At 46.5% G+C, this 9,740-nt stretch overlaps 1 protein-coding gene across 1 annotated transcript; it reads left to right on the forward strand.

Annotated features, from left to right (window-relative positions):
* The first annotated feature begins 4,714 nt into the window (after window positions 1-4,714).
* LOC136528333 (homeobox-leucine zipper protein ROC8-like) lies at window positions 4,715-9,066 on the forward strand. The gene is made up of 10 exons (XM_066521282.1): window positions 4,715-5,336; window positions 5,496-5,613; window positions 5,751-5,936; window positions 6,058-6,528; window positions 6,625-6,723; window positions 6,836-7,045; window positions 7,185-7,365; window positions 7,457-7,719; window positions 7,848-7,937; window positions 8,096-9,066. The coding sequence occupies exons 1-10, from the start codon at window positions 5,242-5,244 to the stop codon at window positions 8,477-8,479; spliced, it is 2,097 nt and encodes a 698-aa protein (XP_066377379.1). The 5' UTR covers window positions 4,715-5,241; the 3' UTR covers window positions 8,480-9,066.
* The last annotated feature ends 674 nt before the right edge of the window (window positions 9,067-9,740 follow it).

A 9,740-nucleotide genomic window follows, 5' to 3' on the forward strand; every position in this document is an offset into this window, starting at 1 on the left:
CATCTTATCATGATATACAACCATTTTTTCACAATAGTGCTCACGTTAATATGCTAGTGGCTATGCATTGAAATATAGTAGCACATTTAATATGCTAACATCTTAGTGTAAATATGATCCTATATTGTTTACTCTTGCCTAGTATCAAAATCAAGATTCCTATTTTAAGGTGGTAACATAATTAGCAGAAACTTAATGCCATATTAAATGCTTGCCAATTTCTATAAGATAGAAAACTTTAGTAGTATGATTTTCTAGAGAGTCAGCTGTGGACGGAAAGAGAAAAACAGATCAAATCTGATAATCTTATTTGTTTAATTCAAAACATCCTCATATGTTCGTACCCAAATCCAACATAATCAATTCCAACTATTTTTTAGAATTTTGCTCAATTGGACAGTAAGCTGGACACCCATGGTCTGTAATTATATATTGTAGAACATGGAAATTTTGATGTTCACTGTTGAGAACCAGTGGCATGGATTATGTACTTCTTCTCCAAATCTATAAAATTCAAAAAATTATCAAGTATATCACACATATTGATAACTTATCAAAATAATTAAAAACAAAATAAAATTTATTTACTTTTGTATTTGAAATACTTGATCACCAAATGACATATTGAAATGTTGCCTCTACAACAAATGAATACATAGTGCTAGCTAGTTTTGTGAGATGTTACTAACCCAAAAAGAACTTTTAAAGCCACAAGGATAATTCATTTTTAAGCCATGGTCTTACAATTTTTAAGCCATGAATACATAGTGCTAGCTAGTTTTGTGAGTTTAGTTATGAACTAGGTGTATTTGATAATATATAAAAATATATTAAAACTTTATGTTGACACATTTCTTATAAATATATTTAATATCTTGTTTTAATTTAAAAATCAATAAATTGTACGTGCATACGTTTAGTCCAACAATATACTCTTTGATGTATATATATACAAATTACAATCATCCATTAGGTGAGCACAATATAGTGGAAACTTTATTAGATTATCAATAACTCACACATAGGAATTTCAATCAACCGTGATTTGGAGTTAAGGAACAAGGAACAAGAGCACTGGATTATATCCTCATTGATTGCTATTTTTTTTCCTTTAGTCATCCTTTATTAGCAAAAATAAGGTACGGATGTTTATTTTTGGCAGTCATATTGATCGTCAACTACCATAGAGATGTATTATTTTTAAAATTTTAGTACCTTTACATCCATGTATGGTTTATTTTGACTGCACAAATTAAAGTGCACGCTGAATTACAACTTTATGGGGGTATGCTATCTGGGATAAAACATATGTACCCAAGCCCTTCTATTTTACAAGGACTCCAATTAAAAACAAGATTTAAATTTTGTACTGATGAACATATAGGTTTTATGCTTTAACCTGATTACAACTAAATTTAATGACTACATCTTAAACTAGAAGAATGCATTATGGTCCATCGTATCATCACACCTAGCCATTCTTGGTCGTCACAATGCTTACATTAATATGCTAGTTGCTAGGTATACAATTATAGTGTTACCAATTATATGCAACTTTATAACTTTATAGAGTACAAATATGATGATATATTGGTTACTTCCTCTCTAGTACGAAAATCAAGATTGCCATATTAAGATGGTATCAAAGTAGAAAAAACCTACTGGCATATTAAATACTTACTAAACTATGGAAAGATTTATTAGCAAGATGCGGGGAATGATTTTCGGATGTAAAGAAAAAAGGAACCAAACCCGATAAGCCTATTTGGTCAAAGCATCTCCATCTATTCGCACCTGAATCCAACATAATCAATTCTAACCATTTAGGAATTATACTGATTTATATCATTGCTAGTGCTAAGTCATGGTTATGAAATATTACCGTTGATGCTAGTTCCTGTTTCACAATATAATTTCTCTTATACTATAATTTGCAATAAAAAAATATAACCATAAGGAAATTTTTTTGAATGTCAATCCAATTATATTGTTTGCATACAAAGTTTTTAGCATGTCCATGGTAATTGTTCTTTTTTTAAAAAAAGACCGTGTTGGTTGCTGTTGAATATACAAGGTTTGCCGTTTAGAATGATAATCCAAGACCAACAAATAACATTTTGATAATATTTTCTTTGATGCGCATGCCATATCTTCAAAAGAGTATGCTCGTTTTAGAATGTGAGAAATAACCAATAATCTGTGCTAGTGAAGACAGCCATCTTGCACAATGAATATAGTGATGTGAAGAAATTGAAGCCAGAAGATAAGTCATGCTACATTTTATACAATTCATACTTCTGGCTCATTGTTATGAATTTCAAACTTGAGTTAGTTAAATAACATCATAAATAAAAAGCTAGAACTTTAAATTATTAAGATGAATTGCCACTCGAAATAACTATGCAAATGGAAACACAGTAACAATAATGCATTGTTGTAGTAATCATTTCTCTAGTTCTGATCACATTAAGAAAAGCTCTGAGTGATTATAGGACTATAAATTACTTGAAGAGCCACATATCAAGTAGAATAGAGATGGAAACTAATGGAGTTTGTTGTCAATATCATGTCCTCTAGTTCTTTCATCCATTCACACCATACTATGAGTTTACATGGTAGTTGGTAACACTGATAGGAATAGACATGTGGGTGTAATTTAAATAACTATGATGTTACTTTTAGCAATATGTCTCTAATCCCCATGCTATATATTCCAAGGTGTATGTATGAACACAAATGGAACCTCACATGTTATCCAAGTGATGTAAATTTTATAGTACAAAATATCAACCGTGCACCATGAACAGTGAATTAATATGAAATTGTTAGCAAAGCTCATTGACCATCCGTCACATAGTTCGCACATAGTGTTCAAAAATTATTTCCATTAGTATGAAGCTCCAAAATTTTCAAATCGATACAAATTCAAATTTTTCTCAAATAGAGAGCATATAGTCAAATTCATACAAATTTCTCTCAAATGGAGAGTATACAATAAAAAATACAAAATTCTCTTGATAGTAAGCATACAAACATTAATGGAGAATTTTGATAACCAGTTACAAAATTCACAACAGAGTTTACTAAGTCGAAGTATGATGCATCAAATTTACATTACAAAATACTGCGCAACCTAAAACAATCTTGGATCAACAATTTGTTAACCGAAATCTATTAGCAAGTATGAACCATTGCCTGCTTCAAATTTATGTTATGAAAATTTGATTGAATGGAAAATATATGAGAATGATGGAGCATTGCTCATGCATCCATAATCTAATTCACACAGAGTTCTAATCATGTTAGTAAGTACAAAGAACTACATGCTTCAAATGTACATTTCCCGCTCAAATGAAAGCATGAAAACATGACAACAGAACATTTAGCATATCCATCCTCTGATTCACACGTTAAGTTTTGAAACTTGGTTCTCTTAATAAGAAAGAAGCACTACATGCTACACACAAATTAACGTTATAGTACTAGACATCCAGATAACAAAATTTTGGCCCCGTTCGCTGGTCTGAAACTTGGCTAAAACTGGCTGAAAAATACTGTTCCGACTGAATTGTTGTGAGAGAAAAACACTGTTCCGGCTGAAAAAAGAAGCTGAACAAGCCGAATATAGGGTAAGCCGAATATACGTGTTCATTTACGTTACTAGCATTTTAGGTATATGCATGGATTAAAAATAGTATGTGCAAATTTACTAGAATTAAGTTTCCATATAATACGTGCAAATTTATGTTATAGGTTTATGTGCCCGCACAAATAAAAACAAAATACGTGCAAATTTGCGTTATAGGATCTAAACATTACACGGATGTGCAAATTTACATTATAGGATTAAATTTCTATACAATACATGCAAATTTATATTACAGGATTAGATGCCGACACAGATAAAAACAATAGGTGCAGATTTGCGTTATAAGATCTAAACATTAGATGACGACACGGATAAAAACAAAACGTGCAAATTTGCGTTACAAGATCTAAACATTACAAGAATTTCCAAATTTACGTTACAACATATTAAATTTCCATATAATACGTGCAAATTTACGTTATAGTATTAGATGCCGACACGGATAAAAACAAAATATGCAAATTTAGGTTACAAGATCTAAACACTGCACGAATTCGCAAATTTATGTTACAGCATATTAAATCTGCATATAATACATGCAAATTTACGTTATAGGATTAGATGCCGACACAGATAAAAACAAAACGTGCAAATTTACGTTACAAGATCTAAACATTACACAAATTTGCAAATTTACGTTATAGGATTAGTGCCCAGATGAATAAAAACAAAATGTTTTACGCGAATTAACCTACTTATGGTTGATCAGTGTGAGCTCCTAATTCAGTAAAAATATGAGCAGTCACATATTTAAATACACCTATATATCCCATGTAAAAAAGTCGTCAAATATTTATATGAATTTTTTTGAAAAATAAAAAAAGAAAACAAATATATCATTTATTCAGCCGTGGAGAGGTCTGCGGGTGGAGTGGGAGAGGGGAATCTGATGAGGAAATGCAGCATGCAGACCCGACCCGTTTGGCCTTAAATGGCTCCAGCTGTTCCCATCCAAACCCAACAGAGGGACTGTAGAGAGAGAGAGAGAGCAGTCATGGCCTCGCCGGGCGCCCTGCCCTGCTTAAAAACCTCGGCCCTTAATTCGCTCGCACCGGTTACTACTGCTCCTGCTTCCTCACACCACCCTCCCTCTCCTGCCAGAGCAGGCAGGAGGAAGAAAGATTGGCAGGAAGCAGCAGTTCATAGACCAAGGAGCGGGCCGGCGAGGACCGGAGGAGAGAGAAAGACGGCGAGCGCGAGCAAGTGTAACTGTTGCCGTGGAATAGGGATAGAGATAGATAGAGAGACGGAGGGATAAGCGCTGGCAAGGAAGGAAACCAGGTGGAAGCTAGCGGAGGTGGGGGAAATGGCGTGAAGCATGGCTGGGTCCAAGGTTTCACGAGACCCTTCCTATTCTGCAGCGTTCGTCTCGAGTTGGAAGGCGGCTACCACCCCGGCGCTGTCTTGCCCGGCCTGCTCATCGTCGTGTATAAATAGGAGCCAGGGGCCAGGCCACAGAAGGCACTGCAGCAGCACAGCACAGAGATCTCTCCTCCTTCGCCTACAGCTGTAGAGCGAGGGAGAGCGAGCGAGCGAGAGCAAGAGGGAGAAGAGAAGGTTGGTAGTAGTAGGTGGGTCGCTAGCCTCCGGCAATGGATTTCGGCGACGAACCTGAGGGCTCCGACAGCCAGCGCCAGCGGAAGCGCTACCACCGCCACACCCCGCGCCAGATTCAGCAGCTCGAGGCGTACAATTCTCTCTTTTCGTTTTGTTTCCATTTCTTTTGCTGTTTCTTCATCCTGTCCGGCCGCGCGCCCTTGTGGTTGTTGATGGCGCCGTCGTGCTCGTGAGCCGTGATGATTGACGGAGAGGAATGTAATGGGTGCGTGTTCGCCGGTGACTGCAGGATGTTCAAGGAGTGCCCGCACCCCGACGAGAACCAGCGCGCCGCGCTCAGCCGGGAGCTCGGCCTGGAGCCGCGCCAGATCAAGTTCTGGTTCCAGAACCGCCGCACCCAGATGAAGGTAAAGTGTCCCAGTTCCTTTGAATTTTTTTCCCTTTCATTCACGAGGTCGCCGTGTTTCATCTCGACCTCTGTCGGCTTGTTTTCCACGGGTTCTTGATGGATGACGACGCTCCTGTGTGTTTGTGCGAGTTGCAGGCGCAGCACGAGCGCGCGGACAACTGCTTCCTGCGCGCGGAGAACGACAAGATCCGGTGCGAGAACATCACCATGCGCGAGGCGCTCAAGAACGTCATCTGCCCCAACTGCGGCGGCCCGCCCGTCGCCGAGGACTACTTCGACGAGGAGAAGCTGCGCATGGAGAACGCCCGCCTGAAAGAAGAGGTAAATCATGAGTTGACCAACGACGCGCTGTTTCCGGCGACGTCCTCGCCGGTCTGTCCGTCCGTCTTTGTGTATTTCTGTACTGTACGTCTCTGAATGGTGCCTGCCTGCCGACCTGCAGCTGGACTGGGTGTCGAGCATGACGTCCAAGTACCTCGGCCGGCCGTTCACGCAGATGCCGCCGGTGCCGACCATGTCCGTGTCGTCGCTGGACCTGTCCATGGGCGGGATGCCCGGGCAGCAGGGCCCCCTCGGCGGGCCGTCGCTGGACCTCGACCTCCTCAGCGGCTGCTCGTCCGGGATGCCGTACCAGATGCCGGCGCCCGTGACGGAAATGGAGCGCCCCATGATGGTGGACATGGCGACGCGCGCCATGGACGAGCTCATCCGGCTCGCGCAGGCCGGCGACCAAATCTGGGTCAAGGGCATGCCCGGGGACGCCAGGGAGGTGCTCAACGTCGCCACCTACGACAGCCTCTTTGCCAAGCCCGGTGGCGCGTTCCGCCCGCCGGACATTAACGTCGAGGGCTCCAGGGACTCGGGCCTTGTCTTCATGAGCGCCGTCGAGCTCGTCGACGTCTTCATGGACACGGTACACTTACGCATTGCTTCCTTTCCCTTCGTCTTCCAGCACCTCGTGCCCATGGCGATGGCCAGGGGCTGATCGATGTTGTTGTTGTTGTTGCAGAACAAGTGGATGGAATTCTTCCCGGGCATCGTGTCCAAGGCGCAGACCGTCGATGTTCTCGTGAACGGCTTGGGCGGGAGGAGCGACTCCTTGATCATGGTAATGCCGCCGTCGAATCTCTGCATTGGAAACAAACAATGCTGCCTTCTCCTCGTGTGAATATGTGATCACTGAAAGGAAAAACTAATGGCGTCGTGTCGTCGTCGCGCAGATGTACGAGGAGCTGCACATCATGACGCCGGTCGTCCCGACTCGCGAGCTGAGCTTCCTCCGCTACTGCAAGCAGATCGAGCAGGGGCTGTGGGCCGTCGCCGACGTCTCCCTGGACGGGCAGCGCGACGCCCACTACGGCATGCCGTCCCGCTCCTGTCGCATGCCGTCGGGGTGCCTCATCGCCGACATGTCAAATGGCTACTCCAAGGTGATCGACGCGACGCGAGCAGCTCATGCCCCTGTGAAGGCTGTACTCCACGCGCACGTGCATTGCCCTGTGCTACACTACACTACAATGGTTGGTGCCCTTGGCCTGACCTGACACGTTCGTGTCTTGTGTGCTGCAGGTGACCTGGGTCGAACACATGGAGATCGAGCAGATGCTCCCGATCAACGTCCTCTACCGCAACCTCGTGCTGAGCGGCGCCGCGTTCGGGGCGCACCGCTGGCTCGCCGCGCTGCAGCGTGCGTGCGAGCGGTTCGCGGCCCTGGCCACCCTCGGCGTGCCGCACCACGACGTCGCCGGAGGTATAATGCCTGCGCACCGTCCATCCATGGTAGCAGTTCTGTGGATAGAATTATTAGAATGTGAGCGTTCCTGGTTTGTTGTGATTGGCAGTGACGCCGGAGGGGAAGCGGAGCATGATGAAGCTGTCGCAGCGGATGGTGAGCAGCTTCTGCGCGAGCCTGAGCTCGTCGCCGTTGCAGCGGTGGACGCTGCTCTCCGGCACCACGGACGTGAGCGTCCGAGTGTCCACGCACCGCAGCACCGACTCCGGCCAGCCCAACGGCGTCGTCCTCAGCGCCGCCACCTCCATCTGGCTGCCCGTCCCCGGCGACCACGTGTTCGCCTTCGTCCGCGACGAGAACGCGCGATCCCAGGTACGCTCCCTTCCGTCCGGACACACACCGCTCCACAACACCCCCACCACCCGGCACCCGCGGCCGCATGCATCGCGCTCGTCATTTAACGCTCACGCCTTGAATGGTTTGCTGCCTTGCCATTGCAGTGGGACGTCCTGTCGCACGGCAATCAGGTTCAGGAGGTGTCGCGCATCCCCAACGGCTCCAACCCCGGCAACTGCATCTCCCTGCTGAGAGTGAGCAACCAATCAATCATTTCTTGGTCCTCCGTCGTCCATTAAACGCGCCTTGTGCTGTGCTTGTTGAATTAATCCCCCCCTCGACGACGTGTCTGTCGTTGACGACCTTGACGATGCTGATGATGATGAATTGATGATGGTGTGCGACGTCGCAGGGGCTGAACGCGAACCAGAACAGCATGCTGATCCTTCAGGAGAGCTGCACGGACGCGTCCGGGGCGCTGGTGGTGTACTCGCCGATCGACATCCCGGCGGCGAACGTGGTGATGAGCGGCGAGGACCCGTCAGGCATCCCGCTGCTGCCGTCGGGCTTCGCCATCCTGCCGGACGGACGCCCGGGGTCCGGCGCGGGCGCGTCCAGCAGCGCCGTCGTCCCGCTCGCGTCGCCGCCGGGCTGCGTGGTCACCGTCGCGTTCCAGATCCTCGTCAGCAACCTGCCGTCGTCCAGGCTCAACGCCGAGTCCGTCGCCACCGTCAACAGCCTCATCGGCACCACCGTCCAGCAGATCAAGGCGGCGCTCAACTGCGCCGGCCCTTGATCGACTCGCTCCACCGCCGCCGCCTCGCCCCGCCTCACCCCCGCCACCCTCCGTCGCCACAGTGACTGAGGAGAGTTGGTTGGCCCGTTGAATGCTCGCATTCATGGAGTCCACCTGCCGCTGCTCCCGAAGCTGACGCAACTCTCTCACTCTCCATCAACCTATCCATGATCCATCACCACCACCACCATAACAGCTTTCTTCCTTTAGATTCAGTGTCGTTTTCCTTTGCTTAAAATTCGCATCAGGATTCGCCAAGTTTTCCCCTTTTTCCTTCTTTCTTCCTTAGGCATTCGTTCGTGCGCCAAAGATCCATCGAAGGCTTTATGAGACTGAGGGAGTCAAGAACGCACCATGCTACCGTGTCCCTTTCCTCTCGCTGCAGCCATTTTTTCCTCGCCACCACCACAGTTCCTTCTTCCTTTTCCTTGGAGTAAACTTGCATGCCCATCCTTGTCATGTCCCATTGTCGTTGGTGCCGCAGCAGAGGATGAATGGTTCGGGTATTGACTTCTCTCCATTAATGTAAAGCCTTCAATGAACATTCATTTCGATTATATAAATGGAAAGGAAAAAAAAAAACAAGTTCTGGAAAAAAGCTGTGAGATGCATGTGTGTTCATGGCCTGATGGCCCCCCTGATTCCTTTTTCCGGGAGATGCTATTGCTGGAGCACCGGTTGACTTGTTGTTCGGCTTGCTTGCCCTCAACCTGTCTCGTCGCTGTCGTTCATCGGTAGCAACGACGGCGGACCAGGCCGGCGCTCGCCTGCCTCTTGTATCGTCAAGAAACCGACCTGTGAGGCGCGCTGTGACAGGCAGGTGCAGGTGGCACGTCCTCTAGCTGCCGCGCCCGCGCGCGGCGGCGTCCGACGCCACTGCGATTCAAGTGCGCGCAGTCGTAAGTGGGTGGCACTGGCACACACATCGCCGTGCTAGCCCCTGCGACGGTCGCTTTAATACGGTGGTTGGCTGGGCCGCCAGCCCGGGATCAAGGCAAGGCTACAGAGCTTACGGCAGCGTGATGGGATCGGCATCCCACGCATGCACGAGGCCGTAGTCCATGCTCCATGGTATCCCGCACGGCGTGACTGCGCGCGTCTTGGGCCCGTGGGTTCAGCAGGGAACGGACGTCCGAAAGAATCGCTAGCTTGTAGTATGTACTCTACATTTTTTGAGCCATGAAACTGAAACCGAAATAGTGATCCTACTTCGTTCCGCCTAGGGATCTGTTCGAGATTTTAAACCACTTTTCTCCCGTCT

This window comes from Miscanthus floridulus, chromosome 19, assembly GCF_019320115.1.
Source record: "Miscanthus floridulus cultivar M001 chromosome 19, ASM1932011v1, whole genome shotgun sequence".
NCBI classification, from domain to species: domain Eukaryota; kingdom Viridiplantae; phylum Streptophyta; class Magnoliopsida; order Poales; family Poaceae; genus Miscanthus; species Miscanthus floridulus.